Source organism: Rhodamnia argentea, chromosome 7, assembly GCF_020921035.1.
Source record: "Rhodamnia argentea isolate NSW1041297 chromosome 7, ASM2092103v1, whole genome shotgun sequence".
NCBI lineage: Eukaryota > Viridiplantae > Streptophyta > Magnoliopsida > Myrtales > Myrtaceae > Rhodamnia > Rhodamnia argentea.
This window is the reverse complement of record NC_063156.1, coordinates 1610207-1635224: the sequence shown is the minus strand read 5'-3', so window position 1 is coordinate 1635224 and position 25018 is coordinate 1610207. Positions and strand designations below refer to the sequence as shown.

The 25018-nt window shown below is 40.6% G+C and overlaps 4 protein-coding genes across 5 annotated transcripts; 1 reads left to right on the top strand and 3 right to left on the bottom strand.

The window, feature by feature from the left end:
- Positions 1–2687: 2687 nt before the first annotated feature.
- Positions 2688–6050, bottom strand: LOC115745180 (trafficking protein particle complex subunit 1). Its single transcript, XM_030680587.2, has 4 exons — positions 5721–6050; positions 4732–4846; positions 3598–3716; positions 2688–3172 (listed from the first exon to the last, which is right to left on the bottom strand). The coding sequence occupies exons 1-4, from the start codon at positions 5942–5944 to the stop codon at positions 3121–3123; spliced, it is 510 nt and encodes a 169-aa protein (XP_030536447.1). The 5' UTR covers positions 5945–6050; the 3' UTR covers positions 2688–3120.
- A 1028-nt stretch (positions 6051–7078) lies between these two features.
- LOC115744732 (protein SAR DEFICIENT 4) lies at positions 7079–8266 on the bottom strand. Its single transcript, XM_030680047.2, has one exon. It carries the CDS (start codon positions 8187–8189, stop codon positions 7164–7166), a length of 1026 nt encoding a protein of 341 aa, XP_030535907.1. The 5' UTR covers positions 8190–8266; the 3' UTR covers positions 7079–7163.
- Positions 8267–16514: 8248 nt separating this feature from the next.
- On the top strand, positions 16515–20027 carry LOC115741037 (DUF21 domain-containing protein At2g14520-like). The gene is made up of 13 exons (XM_030674742.2): positions 16515–16870; positions 16962–17038; positions 17124–17207; positions 17297–17410; positions 17521–17607; positions 17725–17864; positions 17949–18036; positions 18112–18185; positions 18333–18508; positions 18585–18844; positions 19210–19256; positions 19343–19622; positions 19983–20027. The coding sequence occupies exons 1-13, from the start codon at positions 16690–16692 to the stop codon at positions 20025–20027; spliced, it is 1653 nt and encodes a 550-aa protein (XP_030530602.1). The 5' UTR covers positions 16515–16689.
- LOC115744721 (heat shock protein 83) lies at positions 18893–24068 on the bottom strand. 2 transcript variants are annotated; one of them, XR_007199355.1, is made up of 5 exons: positions 23689–24068; positions 23078–23219; positions 22648–22928; positions 20918–22530; positions 18893–18904 (listed from the first exon to the last, which is right to left on the bottom strand). XR_007199355.1 is itself a non-coding variant. In XM_030680039.2 (4 exons), the coding sequence occupies exons 1-4, from the start codon at positions 23809–23811 to the stop codon at positions 20977–20979; spliced, it is 2100 nt and encodes a 699-aa protein (XP_030535899.1). In that variant the 5' UTR covers positions 23812–24068; the 3' UTR covers positions 20848–20976. The 2 variants fall into 2 exon arrangements, 1 of the variants encoding a protein (XP_030535899.1); XM_030680039.2 differs by lacking the exon at positions 18893–18904 and having other exon boundaries at positions 20848–22530.
- Positions 24069–25018: the final 950 nt, after the last annotated feature.

The window sequence follows — 25018 nt, the reverse complement described above, 5'->3', positions numbered from 1 at the left end:
AAGTGGGAGGTTCAAATCCCCATCTTTGGGAGGAATTGGGGTGGGGACAAGTGAGAAGGGAGCGGGATTTCACATTCTGAGCACACATATAGCATACACGATGACTTGTAAAATAGAATAAAATATGACCGGATCAAAAAAAAAAAAAAAGGCGTCACCAACGGATCCGCGATTTCCATGTAAGATTTATTTCTTAATTTTAGCTTTATTAATTATTATTGGTCCGATAAAGAAAAGATATACAGTTTTCTATTTCAATCTAATATAGGGTTGGATAATGTGGGCTGAGTTAAATCTTATTTATAATGAGGGCATACGTTTCAAACTCTATAAATAGAGCTTGAGGCCCTCCTCTAAACTCTAATGTTCACATGACCTTACATAAAAAGTTGTCAAAAAGTGATACATTGGGAGCAGTCTCATTGAAGCCAGTGTCTAAAGGGGGTTCTAGAGGAGAAACACTCGAACATCGATTCATCACAATTCTGCATAAAGAACAATGGAACTGAAACATGTTGTTGGAGAGATTTTGCATTTTAGCACCTGCATATGGTATGACAGGAAATTCGATGAGCATTATTTGGATGAATGTTACTGTCATCATTATATTATCAAAAGAACTTTTTTTAGCATAGCTTTTGTTGAGAAATCATGATTTATTATTCGATCTTGAGTCAACTTGAGTTGACTTAACGCTTGTATGCAATGATCTTGAGTCAACTCGAGTATGCAATCCTCTATGCTTGATCTTCATTCGATGGTGCCTTTCGTAAGGTTGAGCTCGACTTTGCTCCGTTTGACTATTAAAAGTAAATTGCAGGTCGAGCTTAACTCGAACTCGATATTAGAGAGATACAATGATATTGAACGGTAATGTCAAGTAAATGTCTTAAATGAAATGAAATATTATTTCTGACCAAAAAAAAAAAAAGAGTACATGTCTTAAAAATAACTAAAATATGCACAATTGAAGTCGAGTCATGTGTTCTAGAGCTAGGGCTACGACTCCGTTTGTTTTAAAAAAAAATAAATGATCTGGAAAATATTTTCCAAAAACTAACCGCTCGTATCGCTTGAGATAACGAGTTTATGGAGAAAAATCGTGGTCCTTCTTCGTATGTATATCCAATGTTTGGATTATTTTTTGCCTCGAGTTACCTGGGAGTGCACTCATCCATCCACAGGAAAATATGCTAAGCCAATGTATCTCAATCCTCAGCAAAACCGGTTACCAAAATAATTTGTCTCTATGTTTAGTATACACCCGTTAAGATTCTTACTCATAAAGCATTTCTAAGGTTACGTGAGATCCAATCAACCAAGATGAGACGGGTTCAATTCACCGACGACAATGTTCTCTCAACAAAATCAAGTCTTCCCAATGTTTCATGGTGACACATCACTTTAACAGTCATTTTCAAGCGATCCCTATTTTAACTTCTCCTCTCTCATCATCACCCAAAATCTACAACTGCCCTTACTTATTTCTTTGAATTGCATGGACTGTCTTCTTTTTCAGTGTCATTTTAACTTCGAGGGCCCAATTCTGCTTTAAAAATTCAACGTTCTAATGAAGAGTTCGTCTCTTAGCATTCTCAAATCATTGAAGGAGTCAATACAATAAATGAATTCTTTTTCCATACGAAATTAACAGGCACCAAGATGGGTCAATTGGCTTATTTCATTGCACAAATTTTGGGGCGAAATGCCTGGAGTAAGATATGGTGCGCCTAATAAGAGCACTACTATCCAAGCTGAAGAGACCGGACACCATATCTTAACTTGGATTTACCATGTCCCCTCTTCAGCCTCTCCACCTGTTCTTAATTGAAAAATCTCTAGGAAAAATACTTAATATATTTATAAAAAAAATTGCTCATTGGGGGAACCCATTTTTCCCAATCACTTGTTTTGGGTAGATTTCGCTCCGAATAGAGTGAGGTTTTTCCCTCTGGTTCATTGCATCTGTCCTATGATCCCAAATGTCGAGGAACAATTAACAAAGAGATGTTATCCGAGCGTTAGGAAACAGTGAACACAGAATTAGTAATTTTCTCCTCATGTCATCTAGAAGCAGAAGTATATAAAGTCAATTACGCGATGGTACAAACGTTTCGAAGTTTCGGAGCTAGGAACATCGGCATGCCCTTAAATAACGTGCATTGAATTCCACAAATTGAATTCATCTCGAAATAATGCATTCACAAAGGAAGTGACAGATTTATGTTCATAATCCTGTGATGAATTCATCAGATGTGAAGCGACTTCTGACTACTTCTCGCCGTGTGAAATTCAGAGTTTTATTTCTTTTAAGAAAGTGATTGAACCCCAATGAGGATCAATCGAGTTTGACGGTTGTGTAAGGCTCTCGATAAAGAGCCTTTTTGAGTTGGAGCTGAGCAAGGTCTGGCCTGAGGAATTAATAACTGACCATGGCTATGGCCTGCCATTCTAGGTTATGCTTTAATTCAAGCCAGAGCCACTCGACCAAAGAATGGATGCTAGGATCAAATATTTTAGGAACTCTAAGACCAATCATAATTCTTACCCATCAATTAAATAACAAGGAGTGTGCATGAATCATATTGATGATGATCCATAAGATCCTGGAGTACCAATAATATGTACTTCAGCATCAAGGGCCAAGGAATACTCCCGTAGCGAAGCTAGTAGCAACACATAGTTCTGCAAAACATCAATCACTCACACCAAGGCAATGTCAAAAGTTCACAGCAGATGCTTGCAGCTTTGTGCATTTTACATGGGTTCGATTAAAATTGAGACATGAGAATCAATGCCTTCCAATAACATCTAGGCATCCCAATGACAGAGCCGTTAAAGAAGGAAAAAACGAGAGCCACAGAGTAATGTGCACAGGAATGATCGCTGTCATCCATATTGAAGAAAGAGGAGCATAGAAAACTTCCTCCTCCAACCCTCCACTTAAGGAAGCAGCTGATACATAAACGTAGGATGATTGAAGTTGGACTAGCACTGGCAGCAAAGAGAGGCACAAAATACACCAAGCAGGCACATCCCAATGAATCATTTCTCCAAATCGTCCACTAAGCTTGATACATGACCAAAAGGCACATATGTATTGAGCTCCATACCGAGGTTTTAGGAAATGCTCCTTACATATTGGTCAAGATTTGTATTGAAAAGGTCACACCTTCACAGAAAGACAAGAAAAAGTGTCAGGAGAGAGAACAGCTTCGGCAGTCATGCGAATACAACTCTCAGAGAGAAGCAACAGTCAAGACAAATTGTCTTTATCTCAAATTCCTAATCTTATGTCCATAGAAGAACTCATATAAAAAAGATGCAAGGTAGGTGCCAAAACTGACGACCCAGATATAAAGCACTGGGACAGTGCAGGATTCCGTGTCCAAATGATGAAAAAATATAATTGAGGATTGTAACAAAGTTATTTCTAGCAAACAATCGGACTATTTTGGTCCACTATAGCACACTATTTGAATAATAGATCGTCAAAATTGACATGCCATTTAATCAACCAGTTCTTTTTTCTTTCTTTTTTTTTTTTTGGTCGGAATCTAATCAACCAGTTTAAACCAACAAAAGTTCATCAGTCACCTGATAGGAGATCCTGGAGCGTAGACAGGGTTTTTAGTCACATATTCAACGTATAGACTGTATATGTACTTCAGAGCTTCCCGTAGATCACCGGTCCTAGGATGTGTAACCAAGATTATCTGCAAAGGCATCGGGCATAAGACGAAAAAGAATAAAGAATAGGCAGATTGATGGTTGCTAAGATTTTTACAAAGAGAAGTACAACAATGGGCAAAGAACTGATCCAAGAATGCATTCAAATTAGTATATTTGCTGAATTGCAAGCGATACAAGCATAGGGAAAATCCTTAACACTGATAAAAAGTAAGATGATGCGGCAATGCAATTCTCAACAAATTCATTTTTCTTTACCAAGCATCAATATTAAGTAGTTGATGCCCAAAGAATAGAAGTTAACATGAGCAAACCATTTTTCTGTTGTATTATGTGATCAAGGAACCACAACCACCTTCTAATTGTGTGGTGCCTTTAGATAAAGGGCTAATACCACGAAAAATCCCAAACTAGTACACCCGTGACAAATTTATCCCAAATTATTTTTTTTGACCTCGAAAAACTCCTAACCGATACACATGCGACAAATTTACCCCAAACTAGTATACATGTGACAAATTTACTCTCCGTTAGTTTCCGTAAAATTTTACCTTTAAATTGCTAAGTTAGATGACACGTGGCGGTTGATAGGTGAATTAGTTTGAGGTTTTTACCCTCTGTTCATAAGAGGTGTATCGATTTGGTTTTTTCTTGTTGTATTAACTCAATTTAACAGAAACTAACGGAGGATAAGTTGTCATAGACATACTAATTGGGGTTAAATTTGTCACAGGTGTACCGGTTTGGAGTTTTTGTGGAAAAAAAAGTTTGGGGCAAATTTATGACAAATGTACCAGTTTGGGATTTTTCTTGGTCAAAAAAATAGTTTATGGCAAATTTATCACAAGTGTACCAGTTTGGGGTTTTAGATAAATTATCATCAGAAGAGGTGTAAGTTCCTTAATAATGCTCAGTTCAACAGGTCTTGCTAATCTGCTAAGACTATTGAAGTTTTCGAGCAAAAGCTCGTTTTAAGCAACATCTGAGGTAGAAATACAAAAAAAAATAGAATCCAAAAACTGCAGAATTAGTCTAACTAACCTTTATACCAGAAGGACTTTCCATGAAACTAAGCTTGTATGTGTTAGTGCGGAAACTGTGAAATGAACAGCCCTGGCCTGGTAACTGGGGCACCCCAAGATTTCCTTTGTCTGCACTGCAAGCAGAAAAAACAGAGAGTGCGTAAGTTAATCACTGATCATCCTGTTCTTCAGTATCTTCTCCTGCATACTTGGCACCTTGCAGTACAATAGTTTTTGCAACTTTAAGCTCGCGGCACAAGAAATTCCTCCTACTTCACGAGCTACTTGAGCTCGACTAAGTTACCACTCAGAAAAAAAATAAGGTTTAGTTGAGTATCGAGCTTTGCAATGCTTAACTCGTGCAACTAATGAGTTATTCAATAGTTATCATAATGTGTTACATGTATGTGAGAACTGGTGAGTGCGCATAAACATAAGAAACACAAATATCATTTTGTCTGAAATTTCTACTACAGGTTCAACTTGCATTAGATTTTCTTTTTTTGAGCTCGAACTCGGCTTTACAATTTGAAAAGTAGAACCGCCTAAGATCAGTGTGAGCTTTCTTTTAGACATTTCAATCAAAGATTAGTTGATCAGTCATGAAGATAACAGAAATTCAGCGAAAGAACAAGTAAAATACCAAATATAAAAACCGCATTACAATCAAATGGTGCCTGAATTGAATATACAGTCTTCAAAAGTTCATTTATTTCAGCAAATTCACCAACATTTTTAATCGCAGTAAGCCATTTGGGAGAGAGTTCAGAGACCAATGACTTGGGGATCGAAGTCAAGCAGATTATGAAGCAACCGGACAGCATATGCATTCTTAAGACAAGGCATAAAGATCTACAATTCTACCCTAGACAGATAAAAAGCCACCATTTTCGATGCTTTGCAGATTCCCCATCCGCAATTCGCAATTCAACTCCCCACAAATTCGACGGACCGGAATCAAATGGAGAGAAAACGAAAGATCGGACACGGAGTTTAAGCAGGGAATACCTGGTCGGATCCATCTTAGCGGTCAGCGACTTGAGGGAGAAGAGGAGGCCGAACATGAGCTTGTGGTCCTGTTGGGGATTTAGGGTTCGGAGGGGGCGATTCCACTCCCGGTAGAACAAGCACACGCCGTTCCGATTGAACATGTACATCACGTTCGCATTGTGCCCCGCCGCCGTCGGCGCAGGCGGCGACGGGCTGATGTCGGAGCCTCCGAAGAATTGCATCTCTTTTCGGTTCGCGGCTTCGACTGAAGACTCCAAGAACCCGGTTTGCAGGAAAGAAATGGCGTTCCGTTGACAAAGGGATGCCCAAACCCACACTACTTCCTTCTAACTTTTTCAGTTTTCACTTTTTTTTTTTTTTCGGTCTTACAGTTTTCACTCATTTATTTATTTTTTGGTTGGAAATTTTCACTTATTTGAACAAGTGAAATATTTGAAAGCGAAAATTTCAAATAATGGCATGAAATGCCTTAATTTTTTCAAACAAGAGCTTAAAGTGAACCTTATTTTAAATAAAAAGCCTAAAGTGAATCTTGTTTTAAACAAGGACTATAAAGTGCTCTTTTTATTTCATAAAAGGGCTCGAATAAAGAATATTCAAATCATTTATATACTTTGAATATATTTTCCTTCTTTCTTTTCTTTTCTTTTTTCTTGAAGGAACCGGCCACTAGAGGGTGTCCTTGCTGGTCGCAGGTGAGGCCGATGGTTGATGGGGTGAGGCCAGCCTTTGCCAAATCGGGTGAGGGCTCACCTCATCTAGGCAAGCCTAGGCGAGGCCGGCCCTCGCCCGATCTAATGGGGCTAGCTTGCGCAATGCCGATGGCCGCCTAGTCGAGGCGAGCCCTCACTTGTGGCCGGCCAAGGTACAAAACAAAAAAAAGATAAAAAGAAAGAAAAAAGGAAAAGGGAAAAAAAAGAAAGGAAAACTATACGGAAAATGTAATTACTAAAATACTCTTGGTCTAAGGACCTTATTTGAAATAAAAAGAATATTCCAGGCTCTTATATGAAATTTTTCCTATTTAAAATGTACACAAATATATTTCTAAATTGATCTAAATGAGGGAGAATTATGAAAGTGATTATCTAGGTAACCAGGCTTGACCTATAAATTGAACTAGGTTTATTTTAAAGGAGCATATTGGATTTATGTATGTCATTTAATGAGTGAGTGTAAAATAGAATTGTGGCAACGAAGCTTTTTGTTACAAAGCCAGATTATGTTAGGGGGAGTGTCATTTGTAGCTCACTTAATGTTCCGAATTTGATTTTATTAAATATTTAGTATGCGATATGACATAAAATTTTGTTCTCTCATCTTCAATTTAAGCATCGTTTGCGTAGACGCAGGAATTTTAAATACGGTACAATCGATTAATCAAAGAGAAAAGTAAAAAAAATTACGTTAGCACGTAATTTTGACAAACTAAATAAGAGATTACAGACTCCCTCCATTCCTCTTCACGTGCTCCTCGTACACCAACTGCGCCGCCAACAGATCCACCACCGCCGATCCGACCGACTTAAACACCGTGACGTCCTCCTCGCTCTGCCGCCCCGCCCTCGCGCCCCCCGCCAGCTCCCCCAGCTCGCCGCCCCTCTCCACCGCCACCCCTCTCTCCGCCGCCCCCACCAGCTCTCCCGCCTCCACGAACGCCGCCGGGCTGTCCACGAACACCCTCCCGGCCCTCCCCAGCGCTGCGTCATCGCACTCCCTCATCGTCTCCTTGAACGACCCCACCAAGTCCAAGTGCGCGCCGGCCTTCAGTTTCTCCCCCCTCACGAGCTGCTCCTCCGAGTTCGTCGCGCAGCTCACGATGTCTCCCAACCCGATGATCTCATCCAAAATCTCGCCGCTGTCGAAACGCACCGCTTTGAGGCCCTCGTCTTCGCTCAACTTCGCGGCCAGAGCCGCGGCCTTCTGCGGGCTCCGGTTCCAGATGATGACCCTCTCGATGCCGGGCCGGGCCGACAAGTGGGCCCTGATGAGATGTGGGGCGAGAGAGCCCGATCCGACCATGACGAGGACTTTGCTGTCGGCCCGCGACAGGAACTTGGAGGCGAGGCCCGAGACGCAGGAGGTGCGATACAGGGTCAAGACGGTGGCGTCCACGGTGGCGAGGGGCTGGCCGGTGAGGGAGCTGAAGAGGACGAAGACGGCGTGGACCCCCGGCAGGTTCAGCGCGGAGGAGTTGCTGGGGAAGTGGGTCACGAGCTTGACGCCGATGTAAGGGAGGGAAGGGTGGGAGGACCAGGAGGGCATGAGGAGGAGGGAGGAGGAGGAGGCGGCGGCGGAGAGGGGGTGGGAGTGGCGGAGAGGGGTGTGGACGGAGGAGGAGAGGGCGGGGAGGGTGGAGTGGAAGTGGCGGATGAGGGAGCGGTGGGAGAGGAGGGCGTGGATGGAGTCGGCGGTGATGAAGATTGGGTTTGCGTTGGCGTTGGCGTTGGGATTGGAGGAAGCCATTGTTGATCTCGAGAGATTGAATTGGTGCTTCGACAAGGGAGATTGGGTGCGATTTGTTGGTAAAATCGAAATTAAAAGGAAAGAGAAAATGACCAAAATGACCAAGACTTGGAAATTATTTGGAGATGGTTTTAGGTGATGATGGACCAAGACTAAGAAGTCTACAAGTCCTGCTTGCAATTTTTAAAATAATTATGAAATCAAGTCTTTTAGTCAGGCAGAGAATTCATACCTCCTATTCATACTCTTTTCGTGTCAAAATTTACATTTAATTCAAACACAACAATCAAACATGAATACAATTCTTTTCTTAAACGAGTTATTTGACGCGTTTTAATTGGAAAAAAAATGCGACATGCTTTAACACTTATATAAACGCATGAAAGTAAGTTTGAATGTATTTTAACATGTCAAAATATATTTAGAAGTGTAATGTGAATTAACATAACTTTCTAAATTAATGTGTCTAAAGGTATCTAATCGTGCCGTAAAAACACGCGAGCTTGTATAACTAAGCTTGTCTACAAATGTCATGAACGAATTCATCAGTTCATGATACGAAGACGATTAGATAGCTCGGGACCTCTCCCCAAACTTTATCAAATGGGGAAGATCCCGTTAGTTGAATAGGATCTTTCAATCACATGAACATGAGATCAAATTGATAAACACAATGTGCCGGGATCAAAAGAAGCTATTATTGATGCGACCAACTTCACTGCTCATTTTCCGCGTTTGTTTGTGATCATTGTAATAGCCTGAGTATTCATATAAGTGTAAAAGCCATGTTCATATCTTGATAGTGTTATCTATTGTGATATAGGAATGACACTTACTAGTTGTAATCTCCAATGCCGATTACTATTGGAATCCAGAAATTGTTAAAACCGATAATCCGAGAGTGGACATAGGCTTACTCATAAGCCGAACTACTATAACTTTGTGTGTAATTTGCTATTATATGCTTTACTTAACAGCATCACTCATACTGGTTCACTGCACATAACCATACGCACTATTGATTATTTATTATTCTACAAAAGTTTTTAAAATCACTACTCAACCTATTCAACGCTCTCTTCTAGGTTGATTGATAGCCCCAACATAATGAACCCAATGAATGCTCACGTACATGCATTTATTTATGTGAATAAGCTACAAATGATATTGATGCATCATGAAATAACATATCATCTGCTTGCTTTGAACGAGTGATGTTCAGCATGTGTGACATTAGCTCATCAAGGTAAGTTAATAATAGAAGGATAAAGCAGATAATCATGCATTTGTACATTGTTATAAATGCTTGTTGACTGCTAAAAACCAGGTCAAATGGTAAGATGATTTCTTATCTTAGACCTAGATATTTTGTTTATTGGGTTTCGGCTCATTCTCTTAATTTTTTAGAATTGTAGGATGGGCACTCCACCACCGCCGCGCTTTGGATTACCTATACACTTTAAGTTTTATCTGAATGATGTGATTGATTTAGATACCAAAATCATAAAGTTATTATATGGGTCGATGTGGGGCCAAGAAAAAAAGGATTCCCCACTAATTTATTGTTTGGTACCTAAACGTTGATGGTGAGCTAATCGGACCACTTAGATCGATGGACCTTCGGGCTTCGTCGATAATGAAGCACCAACAGGTGGAATTGTCTACATGTAGCTTGTAACAAACTAAGTCCGATATCTTCATCCAGGGAGGGGGAGCCCAAGTCCGAGCCCGTCAACATATCCAATTGGACCCCCATTCACTCAAAAGCTTAAGCCAATGAGTTAGAGGCCAAATAAGATATAATGACTGCTCAAGATCATATCAATTATCTAATGTGTGACTTTTCTAACACAACTCTCATATGCATCCTAATAATTTTCCATTCACGTGTGAGCTCTAGTGTTAGGTTTGATTCCCCTTAATCCAAATATCTTTCTGCATCAACTTGTCTCAAGTTGAATCTTTAAGTCATTGCAATGCATCGGCAACTATGCACCGTAATCACCCAACATCAATTGCTAACTTGGGATTGCAATACCTATAGTCTCAATCTCATATCACCATACCAATTTTCCATCGTATTTTTCTCGCTAGACTCGCATTATCCAACTAACTGTCCATGGTCTCTTCTCGCCAGACCAACCGTGATAGCAATTTCCATCCGAAACAAGCATCGATCATGACATTTCTTTCTTGAGATATTCGCCAAGCACCGGAATAGATTGGATGTAGGCCGCCAATCAACCATCGGCTCTGATACCATTTATTAGGAGCGTGCAATAGAAGTTCGATACATTCATCTAGAAAAATCGCCAAAAGGAAGCCTAAGTCCGAGCCCGTCAACATATCCTGTCTAGCCCATCTTCACTCAAAAACTTAAGCCAATGAGTTAGGGGCCAACTAAGATATATTAATTGCTCAAGACCTGGACACACGTAAAAATCAACTTGCTCATCTTCCATTTCTCTTTTACATATTATAATTGATCTTAAAAGAACTAAACTATGCATGAAGAGATGTCATAATGAAGTGAACAATAAGACCTTCGGAGATTTTCGGATCCAAGGACGTGAATTAAGCAGTCATATCATTCATCCACATAATGTACTCACGACCATCATTTATTCCATTATACTTAAGGGTTAATCATTTTGGAAATAAGAGTAGTACCACGTGCCTTGGAAGTGCCCTCATAATGTTCCTCAATGTGAATAAGGTACTCCTTAGCATTAGTAGAGTTAGGGATGGCTCCCCGGATAGCGGTTGTTATGGAGCCTTTCATAACCATTATAGAGATGAGGTTAGATCTCTCCCATTTTTCATGAGCAACTTTCTGCTCATTTGATCTTTTGTTATGAGTTCAGCGGAAGTGTCAACCTATTATGCATAGTTCAAATCCGTGACCCCAAGAATGAGACTTATTTGCTTTTTTTTTTTCTTAAAATTTGTACCGCTCAATAGTTTAATTGATGAAAGATAATCATAATCGTAGCATGATTGTATGCTAGATTGGAAAAATTAAATTCATGTACATTAGTACCTTTTAGAAAATCCACAAAATAAATAAAATATTTAATTCATAATCACAATAGAGTGAAAATAAACAATTCATTTACATGGAAAGGAAAAATACACAAAACCTTACTAAAAGAAATTCAAGAATCATCTATAGCCTTCCGTTGGGCCAACTACAAACACTTTAAATGGATTCTTTCATAATTTACTAGCAAATTTCATGAGGCAAGAATAAATCAAATAAAATGACCATTGGATAGAATTAATTTGAATCGTATATTTGCAATTTATTTTCCTATTAGATTATCATTCTACTTAGAATTAAATATCTATTTAAAACAATAATCTTCTGTTGGATCGATTACTACTCAAATAATTGAGAACCAGAATCAAGAATAAAAATTTATTCTACATCATAGAGTCTTTCTTGACAAGTTTAACATAACCCTATCGACAAATGAACATAAGCAAGTATGGAGAAAACAGTCACTTACAATGCCAACATATTTATGCTAATAACAATACTTGCTGTCCAAGTACGTGTGTGCCGAATAAAAACAAAGGGAACCTACAAACATAGGCCATTAATGGCCAGATCATGGGAACAATAACCAGAATGTACGATAGTATCCATCGATTTCAAAAGTTTTGTTAATGGAAACTTAAGAACATCCAAATCAAATACATAATTTGCATAAGATATTCGAGAAATTGACTGTCATAATATATTTATTCCATCATCAACGAATACTATGAATCACTTATAAAGGAGACAAAAGATCATAATAAACAATATAACTACGTTCGGGCATTGAATAAAGCATACTCCGATACCACATGTTAGTTTAATAGAATCGTTCAATCACATGAACATAAGATCAAATTGATAAATACAACGTACCCGAATTAAAAGAAGCCATTATTAATTCGATAAGAGAGAAGATGTTTTCATGGATATGAACCTTCACCACTCTCTTTTATAATAATTGTAATGTGTGAGTATTTTTGTCTCAATGATTTTGTGAAAACAGTGGAAGCGTGATATTGCGATACTCATATTCTCCACCAAAGAGAGACCTTAAATAGAGGGAGTGATGGGACCAATCCTAGAGTTGCCAAATTAAAACCGTTTATCTAGGTTGAAGATATGGGTTCTGCGAGCTCAATTGGATGTCACAAATATATGGCCCATAGTTTAATTAAATTAGGCACATGCCAAATGTTAAATAATAGATCTGATAAGCCATATAATTGGGTTGGACCTTGTCAAGTACAACAGATCCTTCCTTCAAATCCTCTCTCTAGCTATAAATTACGGCCAATACTAATTCCGCAAGAGCCAAACCAGGATCCTTCTCTAACTTCATTTCCAGGTCACTTCTGTCTTAAGTTTAAGTCAAATACCCTTAACCACGTTTCGCACAGTGTCCGCATGGTAATCAGTGTGTAAAGATAATCAACTAGTTTAAGCCCATAAAAGGGGAAAATCACAAATGTAATTGAAGAGTAATCGAACGAAGGAAATTATAAAAAAAAATAACAATAATAACGCAATAGGAACCTTAAGAAAATGAAAATCACATAAATACCAATGACATCAGGTCAATAACCAGTTTGAGACTTTTGCTTGTAATTCAAGATATTTAAGGGAAAAAAGTTGAAAGGATTAGTTGGAATATTCCGAAAGATACGGGCATACACCAAATAAACATATGATCATAAATATTTGACCTCTTGAGATGGCATAATCTACTTACTCTAGCAAGCTTGATAGGTGCATATATTTGAAAATTGACTAAAATCACCTGACACTATACCAAGATAAATTACGGATGCATTTGTTTCGGGGAAAACGAATGATTTCATTTTTTCGCGAAACAAATGGAGCCTACGTTCAAAATTAATAGAACAACACAAATCAACATTGCTATCTCACTGACTCCATGGAATAAAATAACACGAAAATATAACGTGTTCAACAAAATCCAAGCTTCGGATCCACATTGGTTGATTACAAGTGTGTGTTCATGTCGTCTATTGACACGAGACGTAGACTTCTTAACGCATCAAAATCTCTGTCATTACTTTTTGTGTGCTTGTGTCTTAAGCTTCGGTTATCATGCTTTCACCTTGACTTATGAGATGTGATTTTCTGAAGTTGACATCAATTGCAGAAAATTGCATTGGGTTTATATTTTTTAAGATACCCTTACCCGCATGTCCTTTAGTGTACGCATTTTATTAATGGTCGTGATGAAAAAAATTAGCTTCTTTTTGACATTGGATCAATAATCAATTTGAGATTTTTGCTTGTAGATTATAATAGGGAAAAATTATCAAAAAAAGCCTAAACTTTTCGCTTTTTTTCTCATTTAGTCCTAAAACTTTTAAGTTTGCCAATTCAGTCATAAACTTTTTCATATTTTGCTAGTTCAATTATATTGGCCAAAAATCGCTGACGTGGACACTAGCTTTCCTACGTGGAACCGTTGGCGCCGACGTGGACAATTTTTAGTAATATTTTAGTAATTCTATAAAAAAAATGTTTGATTATTTATTTATTTATTTATTTTCCTTTCTGACTTCGTAGGCCGGCAGGGGCGGTTAGCTAGAAAGATAAAAAAGCAAAAAAAATTTAACAATTTAAAAATTTTGAGAAAAGTATTAAAATTTTATTAAAAGTTATTCACGTAGCGCCGACGGTGCCACGAAGAACGGCCGGCATCCACGTCAGCAATTTCCGGCTAATATAATTGAATCGACAAAGTTGAAAAGGTTTAGGGTTGAATCGACAAACTTAAAAGATTTAGGACTAAAGAGGCAAATGCGTGAAAGGTTTAGGACTTTGTTGATATTTATAATAAAAAAATGGAAAGGATAGTTGGAATATTCCGAAAATATACGGGCAAACACCCAAATAAAATAATAAACGTTTGGTTTTTGCACCTCCTCATTTGGCATGATCAATTGACTTACGGCAAGCTTGATTGCAATTGTGTCAATTCAGTTCCGAACTTTTTCTTTGTCAATTCAATCCTATACCCTTTTGCATTTGTGTCAATTCAGTCCACTGACGGGCCGGTCTTTGAAGTGGTATCGCCGATGCTGGCATAAACTTTTTTTAGATAATATCTTTATAATTTTTCAAATTTTTGATGATTTTTTTCTTTTTTTCTTTATATTATTCCCCAAACCCTTAGGGCTTGTGAGGGCATCGTGCCCCAGCACAGACTAGGCAAGGGTCGCGACGCCCTCATTGCTGCGACACCCTTGCCAGCCATGTTGTTTGGGGGGAAAAAGAAATCTAAAAAAAGAAAAGAAAAGAAAAAAAGAGTTCAAGAAATTACTAAAATATTATTTTAAAAAGCCTATGTCAACGTCGGCGGTGCCACGTCAGCACTAGCCGGCCAAGTAATCATAATTGGCACAATTGTAAAAATTTTAGGGCTGAATTGACTAAAAAAAAAAGTTTGGGACGGAATTTGCACAATTGCAATAGTTTTATGAATTTTGTTTATAATCTTATAATAATAAAAATGTTATGTTATTCAGCATATACTTACTTCATTATAAATTAAAGAATCGCTATACCCCTTCCATATAATGTGGTATTTATAAATTAAAGAAATGCTATATACCCCTTCCATATAATATGATATTTTCCCCCCCCCTCGATGCAGCAAATCCTAAAAATTGATGGGAGTTTCAATGCATGCACGACAAGTAAGCTAATGCGTCTCCAGGAAGAGAGAGGTTTCAGGATATCTAGGTGATTTTAAATCTCTTTCTGATTGATTGTAATTGCTATTAGTCATCACGAAAGCCGATTCATGCACGTAGAAATATACACAACTTCCTCGAATTTTCCTTGTCCGCGGCGTTCTTATCTCGACGCGAGACGAATGCGTGCCCAATCGATGCTTCGCCAGTATGCATTACCTTGTCGGAAGAAACCTGAATCTATCCTTTTCAATCGTTTTAATAAATCGGTCCAACCTAATCTAGCCTTAATTAAACCCAATCATAGTACGTAGTGGCTTGGGGACGTGAAAGTGGTGCTTTTGAGGCAGGCACTGACGGGTCCAAATCGTCATTCGTCTGTAATACCTAACTAAGTCGCTGTCAATAATCACATTTAATTATGAGTTTTCTTTCTTTATTATAGAAATTCATTTAGTACCCTCTGTTGTTTTTTCCCCCTCCACCAGCTAAACAAAGATCTGCCCCGTTGTTCAGCAGGCCACAGGTATGAAGCAAGGTGGTCTTTTCAATCCTTAAATGGATCATTTCATGGGTTAAGATAGCCAGCAATTTATGTGCTGATGAGTTATTAAAGTAAGAGGTCCAAAGTTGTACACCTGCCACACGATGGCTGCCGTAGCTCACTCCATATTAAATATGGTATTGGGTCCGAGTCTAAATGCCCTGCGCATGCATGACTAATTGGTGATATTCTAAACTGATACACTCGTAATAAATTTACCCTCCGTTAGGTTCCGTTAGAGTTTATCGTCAAATTGCTGAGTTGAATGATACGTGGCGGTTGGGAGGTATACATTTTTGAGGTTTTTGCTCTCCATTTATCATAATTGTACAAATTTGAGATTTCTCATGGTACTAATCCAATTTAACGGAAACTAACGCAGGGCAAATAAAATACAGGTGTACCAATTTGGGACTTTTAGTAGTCAAAACACTAGTTTGGGCTAAATTTGCCATATGTGTACCAAGATGGGATTTTTTATAGTTAAAAAATTAATTTAAGTAAATTTATCACATGTGTTCTAATTTATAGTTTTCCGTGCTGTTGATCCCCAATAATATGGAACGATTCGCACTCTTTTACCCAGATGGGACATGCAAAGTTTCATCTCATGATTCTTTGGAAGGTGAGTTCCTCGTGGAAGCAAAACCATTGGTTGAAGAGTAGAGATTCCTAGTTTGACTTTATTGTATCCACACATATGTACTGCCTCGGTTTCAGTTGTCGCACCTTCCCTAGAACTGTTTCTCTTCTTCAAGCTGGTAACTGATGAACAGATGAAGGGATTCAGCAATGACCCATTTTCTTTCTCCATCTTTTCTGTTGAAACTTTCCTCTCTCTCTTTTTTTGTGTGTGTGTGTGTGTGTGTGTGTCTTAATCGAAATTCATATGTTATTGTGATTAGTGGGGGTGATTAAGGATGGTGACAGCTTCTCTCTCATTTTGTTTTGGCTCGTGGACAGAAAAGGTAATGCTACTGCTAGTGTTGCGTTTCGATTATCAAGTGCTTTGGCAGCAAGGACTGGGCATTTTGCTGTGGTGACGCACCAAAGTCGGTTTCATTTTGTTATCATCCTAGCAAGAGTTGGTCTCTGAAGTCATAACAGCATCTCATACAGCCCAAAGCAGCAATATTAATAGCCCTTAGGCTTTCGCTTCATCTTTATCTGTAGCCATAGTCATCTTCTCGAAAGCTTTTCGTTCCATTCCCGAGGCCTGAAATGGCTGCTAATGATGTGCCGTGTTGCGAGTCAATGTTCTGGGTCTATCTTCTGGTGTGCATCTCTCTTGTGTGCTTTGCCGGCCTCATGTCGGGCCTCACTCTGGGACTCATGTCGCTTAGCTTGGTTGATCTTGAGATTCTTGCGAAAGCCGGTCAGCCTCAGGATAGGAAAAATGCAGGTGGAACTTTGATCTAACCCTTCTTTTCCACTCTTTAATTAGCACTTGTCTTTTGAAGTAATTAGTCTTCATCGATCTCTCGTGGTCACAGGGAAAATCCTTCCCTTGGTTAAGAATCAGCATTTACTCCTATGCACACTTCTCATATGCAACTCCATAGCTATGGAGGTAAATAAATACGTTCCTTCGTTTGGTTTTCTATGTATGGCTTGTCTGATATTTGGTATCTGACTCTTGATGATATTTCCCAAAGGCTTTGCCGATCTTCCTTGATGCGCTTCTTCCAGCGTGGGCCTCTGTAGTGATCTCGGTCACACTCATACTTGCTTTCGGTGAGGTAAGAGGTTCAGAGTTCAGTCGATGCGAATTTTTATTTAGGTATGCGACCAGTGACTCTGAATTAGTGCTCTCTCCTTTCCATGACAGATTATTCCGCAAGCTGTTTGTTCTCGATATGGGCTAAGTGTTGGAGCGAAATTGTCTTTTGTTGTCCGGTTGCTTAAAATAGTCACCTTCCCTTTAGCTTACCCGATCAGTAAGGTACTGCAGTGAATCCTAGTCTTGAACTGATAACAACCGATGAACTTGAGTTCTGGTAATATAAAAGAAACTGCATTGTAGTCCTCATGGCATAGTGGATTTCATGTTAGGTATTGGATTGGTTGCTCGGTAAAGGGCACTCGGCACTTCTACGGCGGGCTGAGCTGAAAATGTTTGTAGATATGCACGGGGACAAGGTAAGTCCCGTGGGTGCTTCGGCATTCACAACAACTGAACTTGGAATGGCAGGATCGGAACTTCAACAAAAGAGATATGAAGTTGATCATATTGTCATTGTCATTTAAATTGTCTAGGCCGGGAAAGGTGGAGAATTGACGCATGACGAAACAACCATCATTGCTGGAGCTTTGGATATGACTCAGAAGACTGCTAAAGATGCCATGACGCCGATATCAGACATATTTTGTCTCGACATAAACTCCAAACTCAACGAGTAGAGCTCCCGTCATGTCTGCATTTCGATTAGTATGAATACATTTCATTGCTTAGATTATGATTTGAAGTTCGGTTTGCTCAGGGAAACGATGGGGCTGATAATCAGGAAGGGGCACAGCCGCGTACCCATTTACGCGGGGAGCCCAACAAACATAATCGGCCTAATTTTAGTAAGGCGAACTCTCTCTAGGTTTTGTGTGTCATATAATTTATCCTGTAATTATGACATTCTCTTCTGGATGAAGGTGAAAAACTTGATCAAGTGCCACCCAGAAGATGAGACCCCTGTCAAAGATGTTACCATTAGGAAAATTCCTAGGTACAAAGGTTATGGGTGAACTTGTTTTTGACAATTCTGAGTTTCTTTTCACAAATTTTCCTCTGCAAAGTTGTCTTTTAGCAGCTTAAGTGTCCCGGCTAGTCGGAAGAGTGCGAATTTCATACAATCCTTTATGATCTCTAACAGGGTTCAGGATTGTTTGCCTCTGTACGATATATTAAACCAATTCCAAAAGGGTCATAGCCACATGGCTGTGGTTATAAAATGCAAAACGGGCTTAAATGACATTGAAGAAAATGCAAAGCCAACCACAATCAGTATAAATGTGGATTCAGATTCAAAACAACAAGGTAACATTAGTGGTAAGAGCAATTGTCTTCTCTGATATATTTAAGGTGATGACAGAAGATAGGAACGTTTTACGAGAACCTTTCGCAGGCTCTGGTCATCAATCCGGGCAGAAAGAGCAACGTACCATGTTAAGTAACTCGCCGACTGTGTACTCCACTGATAATGAAACCCAGAGCCCATATCCGAAGAATATGACTGAGCTGCAAAAAAAATCATACTCCCAGTCGAAGAAACTGAAGCAAGGAGAGGACAATATCTTAAAGGAAGATTGGGAATCTATCCTGAGCATGGAGGATGAAGTTGTCGGCATCATCACAATGGAGGATGTCATTGAGGAACTTTTACAGGTCAGGCACATAGTATAGTGCTTGTCACTTGTAAGTCTGTAAATTCTTCACTTTTTGCATCTGAAGGGGTAAGCATATAAAATAGGGATGATCTCTCAGATTAAGTGATCCAGTGTAATCTTGTTTAGGTTAGACAAATCATATCTGACATTTTATAGCGCTTCTGTTTGCATCATTAAAGATTTGCTGATCCATTTTTCAGGCATGTTGTCAATTTGCTTGTTCAATCTGGCAATTGTCACATCTTCTTATATTTATGTCTTTAGTAATCGGCACATGTGAAAGCTAAGTCTACTGATGCATGAATAGTTCGAATTGATCGAGTTGATTCATGAGTATGTCTAACTATTAATCTGTTGATGCAGGAAGAAATACTGGACGAGACAGATGGGTACGTCGATGTTCATAACAAGTAAGAAGCTAGTTAGCTGAGAGGTGCATTGATATGGGCTCTTTTGACCCCTTAAGCTAATCTTGTTCCCTGCTACCCTGTCTTAGAATCAGCATCAGCATGGTACCTTCGAGAACGTCATTATCTAGATCACCCGGAGCTGCATCGGCATCCCAGATAAACTTGCGGACGCCAGTCATGTCTCCGGTTTCCTCGTATCACCCTACGCCAGTTTCCTCATGCAATCATACTCCTATTTTGCATTCGCCAATCACCGCGTGGAGTCAGTCGCCATTCATAAGGCCAACATTGTGCAATTCCCCTGGAGATTCCATGCCAATAACTCCATCGAGACATTCAGGCCTCTTTCCCACTTCATCATCCCCAGTAAGACTCCTCACTTGAATATGATGCTGGTAAATGTTAGAACATCGATTACCCGAAATTGATGATTAGTAGGTCTCGAACGTATTGATTTGCTAAACCTTTTCAGTTCCAACAGCAGTATGGCGCTTTCACCAGATATCTTGGAGACCTTGCTAGTTGCTAAGTTTATTAGATTCATCAACACTAGATTTCGTCTGTAAGTGTATTTCCATTAGCTCATCATTCACGCTTTCAAGTCTGGTCTCAGTCCTAGTATAGATGAATACTACGATGGTATGCATCACTTTTCTTTTGCCTGTCAGAGTCGGTACATCCAGGATCCGGCATTGATGCATGTTCTCTTTCCCGGTTGCGTTTCAGGGTTCAAAGAAATACGAGAAACTGAAAAGGTCGAGTGTTCCATGAGTTGATTCAAAATCAAGCGTTCCCTGAGTTGATTCCCAAACACACCCCTGTACTACTGATTCACGGAAAGGAAGGAAAACGGCATATGCAGTGTGAAGCAAAGAAGGGAAGTTCTGATTTTCTTGTAATGCAGAAAGGAACTCACAGAACACTGTTATGAAATTCGATGAGAGACTTTCTTTCCCCAATGCTCTATTTTGCTTGCGTTTCGGGGACACAGATCATGATCTGTAACACATTTCTGCAAGGCAATTCGGAACACGGTTAAAGCTGTTGGACTAAACAATGTAGTCTTTTATTTCATTCCTTGCATAAACCGGTGGAGATTAGTACGGCCCTGACTCCATGACCTATTCGGAGGAGGAGAGAGACTATTTCGTGTTACTAAACATATCAGTTCCATTTGTCTGAGAACCAGAGCAAAGTCATCATTCTGCTTTAGGAAAATTGCAAGAAGCTAGGGAGATCTTTCAGGCATCGAACATTATATCCGACAAAGCATAAAATCTTAAAAGGTTGTTCGTACGTTTTGGGAGTCATCCAATGATAAAACCCTCAAATAATCGATCAAGTAACCATCATTCCTCACTCACACTTTGAGCTAGGCTCAAACCCTTAGGACTCTGCATGCACTGAACTCTCTGAGTTCTTACATTTCCAAGTCAAATTCACGCAACAATGAAGCCCGAAGAAGAAGCCGCCCTGAGATTCCAAGTTTCCAACGCAGAGAATGTCAGTGCAAGTTCAAGAGTAAACACGATGACAAGATCTGCCGAAATAGGTCATTTATACACTAATTATAACAAAACATCAAGACTCTTTTACGCTCATAACTTTCGGATACAACAACCATTGTAACCATTTAGAACGCTTTCATCCATGATCACAACACACACCCCACTTCTACCTATGACACTAAACACAAAAACAGAGTTCCTGTCGCAGTAGCCTAGTCGACTTCCTCCATCTTGCTTTCCTCAGCACCATCCTCTTCCAGGGGAGGCATATCAATATCTTCACCCGCAGTCTCATCCTCATCAATGCTCAGACCGAGCTTCAGCATCCTGTGAATCCTCGCTGCAAAAGTGTTGGGGTCATCAAGACTGAACCCGGAAGTTAAAAGAGCAGTCTCAAATAGCAACATCACCAAGTCCTTGACCGACTTGTCGTTCTTATCAGCCTCAGCTCTCTTTCTCAGCTCCTCCATGATGCCATTGTCAGGGTTGATCTCCATCGTCTTCTTGCTTGACATGTAAGAGCTCATGCTGCTGTCCCTCAGAGCCTGAGCTTTCATGATCCTCTCCATATTTGCGGACCAACCATACTCTCCAGTCACCAAACAGCAGGGAGAGTCCACAATTCTGTCCGACACCACCACTTTCTCAACTTTGTCTCCCAAAATGTCCTTGACTGTCTTGCACAAGTTCTCAAAGGACTTCTTTTTCTCCTCCTTTTTCTTCTTCTCTACCTCACTTTCATCATCGAGTTTCAGGCCCTCTTTGGTTGCAGAGACCAACTTCTTTCCATCGTACTCCTTCAATTGTCCAACAGCATACTCATCAATCGCATCCACCATGAAAAGCACCTCGTAGCCCTTCTTCTTTAGCCGCTCCAAGAATGGAGAGTTCTCAACAGCTTTCTTGCTTTCACCAGTGATGTAGTAGATATCCTTCTGGCCCTCCTTCATCCTAGTGACATAATCCTTCAAGCTTGTCAGTTCCTCACCGCTCTTTGTTGAGTGGTAGCGGAGGAGGTCTGCAAGTTTAGCCCTGTTCTGGCTGTCTTCATGGATACCCAGTTTCAAGTTCTTCGAGAAGGCCTCATAGAACTTATTGTAGTCCTCCTTATTCTCTGCAATCTCATTGAACATCTCGATGCACTTCTTGACAAGGTTCTTCCTGATGACCTTCAAAATCTTGTTCTGTTGCAGCATCTCACGAGAAATGTTGAGAGGCAAGTCATCAGAATCGACAACTCCCTTCACAAATCCAAGATACTCTGGGATCAGCTCCTCGCAGTTGTCCATAATGAACACCCTCCTGACATAGAGCTTTATGTTGTTCATCTTCTTGCGAGTATCAAAGAGGTCGAATGGAGCCCGTTTTGGGACGAACAGAATAGCTTTGAATTCAAGTTGCCCCTCGACAGAGAAGTGTTTCACGGCAAGATGGTCTTCCCAATCATTGGTCAAGCTCTTGTAGAAGGAAGCATACTCCTCCTTGGTAATCTCTTCTGGCTTTCGCAGCCAGATGGGTTTCTGTTTGTTGATCTGCTGCCACTCATGGGTAACCTCCTTAATCTTCTTCTTCTTGGACTTCTTTTCTTCCTTCTCCTCATCGACATCCTCCACATCTCCTTCCTCTTCCTTCTTGGGCTCATTGTCTTCATCATCACTGATCTCTTTCTCAGTTGTCTTCTCAGTCCACAGATAGATGGGATAGCTAATGAACTCAGAGTGTTTCTTCACAAGGTCCTTAATCCTTCTTTCTTCCAGATACTCCAGCTGAGGAAAACAGAAACACACGACACTTTTAAGCATTACGTAACATAACACCTATCTACAGATACAAATAGCATATCTCCTCTGCCTATTCATAAATGCAACCTCCCAGGAACTCACCTGGTCCTCCTTGAGGAAGAGGGTGATCTTGGTACCTCTGCCCAGTTGCTCCCCACTCACATCTCTCGTGACAGTGAAGGAGCCACCGGCCTGAGACTCCCAGATATACTGCTCGTCATCATTGTGCTTGGTAGTCACAATGACTTTCTCAGCCACCAAATAGGCAGAATAGAAACCGACGCCAAATTGACCGATCATGCTCACATCAGCTCCAGCCTGCAATGCCTCCATGAATTCCTTGGTTCCCGACCTTGCAATCGTACCCAAGTTGTTCACAAGATCTGTCAAATCCATTTTCAAGGTTAACATCCACTGAAAGTTTCAGAGCTTAAACGAATTTAATGGGACAATTACTACTGTCGCATGGAAACAGAGCTAAACGATATAAGTCCAACAAAGCTGATTAATCTTAGTCGACCAACTGCATTACCTGCTTTAGTCATGCCAATACCACTGTCAATGATCGAAAGGGTCTTGTTGACCTTGTCCGGCATCAGCCTAATGAACAGCTCAGGCTGCGCATCAAGCTTGCTCTTGTCCGTGAGGCTTTCATACCTAATCTTGTCCAAGGCCTACAGCACACACCCCAAACACGAGCAGAATCAGCATATCGCCTTTGACGTCACAATTATGCATAAGCACCGATCGCAATTATTTTCCAGCAATGCTTAGGGCAGAACCGTCCAATTATGTTACACGACGCTCTTAGTCTTTACCGGACATCATCTAATTCGAGCAAATTCAAATCCAGAATCACAACTGCTTTGGCTAAGCTACAGCGACACAGACATCTACATCCGCAAGCAATTACTAGCGCTGAGACAAACAATGCACAATGCAAGCTGCAGTGATGCCTTCGATCACCGCGTCCTTCTGCCAATTTTGCTGAACGTGAAGTTCAATTCCTCTCCACATGGCTAACAAATACATTCTACTTTCCTCAAGTCCATCGGCGGACACTACAGCCAGAAACGTCGAGATAGGCAGCAACGCACGAGCTAACAGTTCAATCGGAGAGAGAGAGAGAGAGAGGTGACGTACATCGGAGGAGTTGCTGATGAGCTCGCGAAGGAAGATCTCCTTGTTGCTGTAGAAGGTATTGATGATCAAGCTCAAGAGCTGGTTTATCTCAGCCTGGAACGCGAAGGTCTCTGCATCCGCCATTGCCACTCCTCTATACCCGCCGGGGCGCACGACGCAATGAGAACACGAGAGAGACGAGAAGAATCAGCGAGTCGACACAGAGCGAAGCGAAGCGAATCAGAATCAACCGTTTGTCTACGCGACCAGAGGGAGAGGCACGGAGGGCGATTTATAGTTGGAGGGAGTAGGAGTGGGACGTGGTTCTGGATTCTTCCTCCACGAATGGGAACGACGTCGGAGGAGATCTCGCTCTGCGTCCGTTGAGGTCGAGCTTCGGTTTTGAATTCGAGAACGTTCTCCCAACTGATCCAAAGTCTCGAATGTTCTCTGCGCGTTCTTCTTCCCCCTGTTGGTTGGTGGTGGGGACCACCGAATCCCAAATACTTTCCCGCGATATTTTTTACCCGGCCGGTCATTACTCGGCCCATGTGACCCGACCCGAGGTCCCGTTCTGAAGCATATGGGATTATGGGCCGAAAGGTGGTCCGACTGATTCGAGGGGCCCAGTTACGAAAATGGGTAAGAGAGAAGGACAATACGAAGAGCCGAGACACAGGAGGGGCTCGTTTACAAAAGGATTCGACCCGTAACATTCTCCTTCATCGGATACGGGGCGAGTTTTCTCGGGCCGGAGCGGGGGTTTGATTTGGATCGTATGACCGATACAGAGAACGACTCCACTGCAGGCCACTCCAAAAGAAACCGTCCGATCAAACGGCGTGATTGCTGAATCTATAAAAGCGTAACCGGTGAATATCGGTCCACTTTCCGGTTCCGAGTATAGACCCACCCGCCCCGACCACCCAACCTGGACTGAAAACATGAAGATCGTTTACAAACCCTAACATAGTCTCTTTCTTACGCTCCTCTCATTCACAAACGATGACGCAACCTCTCACTTACAACACACAAATCCTAACAAATAGAATGAGCGTCGCACATTGCTCGCTCATGGTCACGAGTCGGAGCCATGGCGCTTGGTCACTTACTTTCACGCCTCTCGCAGCCTTGCTTGACACTTACAGCGCTCACTCTCGGTCACACCCTTTCGCCTCGACTCCTCCCTTTCACTCGAAGCCTCCACTCTGTTTTTTCCTGTTGTGATTGCAATCACATCTCATCAATCTCAATATCCAATGCTCTATTTTTTTGTTGCCGTTCTCCGTACAAATTTCGAACCAATCGGCGTGTGTTCGTTAAAATGTTTGAATGAAATGTGTGAAGCTAT

Coding starts and splice junctions, on each gene's coding strand:
- LOC115745180 (XM_030680587.2), bottom strand. CDS start 5,944: ATGCAATTCTTCGGAGGCTCCGACATCAGCCCGTCGCCGCCTGCGCCG. Junction 4,847..5,720: donor GCTAAGATGGATCCGACCAG/GTATTCCCTGCT, acceptor TTCTGCTTGCAG/TGCAGACAAAGGAAATCTTG. Junction 3,173..3,597: donor GCTCCAGGATCTCCTATCAG/GTGACTGATGAA, acceptor CTTTCTGTGAAG/GTGTGACCTTTTCAATACAA.
- LOC115744732 (XM_030680047.2), bottom strand. CDS start 8,189: ATGGCTTCCTCCAATCCCAACGCCAACGCCAACGCAAACCCAATCTTC.
- LOC115741037 (XM_030674742.2), top strand. CDS start 16,690: ATGGCTGCTAATGATGTGCCGTGTTGCGAGTCAATGTTCTGGGTCTAT. Junction 18,509..18,584: donor ACAACAAGGTAACATTAGTG/GTAAGAGCAATT, acceptor AACCTTTCGCAG/GCTCTGGTCATCAATCCGGG. Junction 18,845..19,209: donor TCATTGAGGAACTTTTACAG/GTCAGGCACATA, acceptor CTGTTGATGCAG/GAAGAAATACTGGACGAGAC.
- LOC115744721 (XM_030680039.2), bottom strand. CDS start 23,811: ATGGCGGATGCAGAGACCTTCGCGTTCCAGGCTGAGATAAACCAGCTC. Junction 22,929..23,077: donor TATTGGCATGACTAAAGCAG/GTAATGCAGTTG, acceptor TGGATTTGACAG/ATCTTGTGAACAACTTGGGT. Junction 22,531..22,647: donor TCTTCCTCAAGGAGGACCAG/GTGAGTTCCTGG, acceptor TGTTTTCCTCAG/CTGGAGTATCTGGAAGAAAG.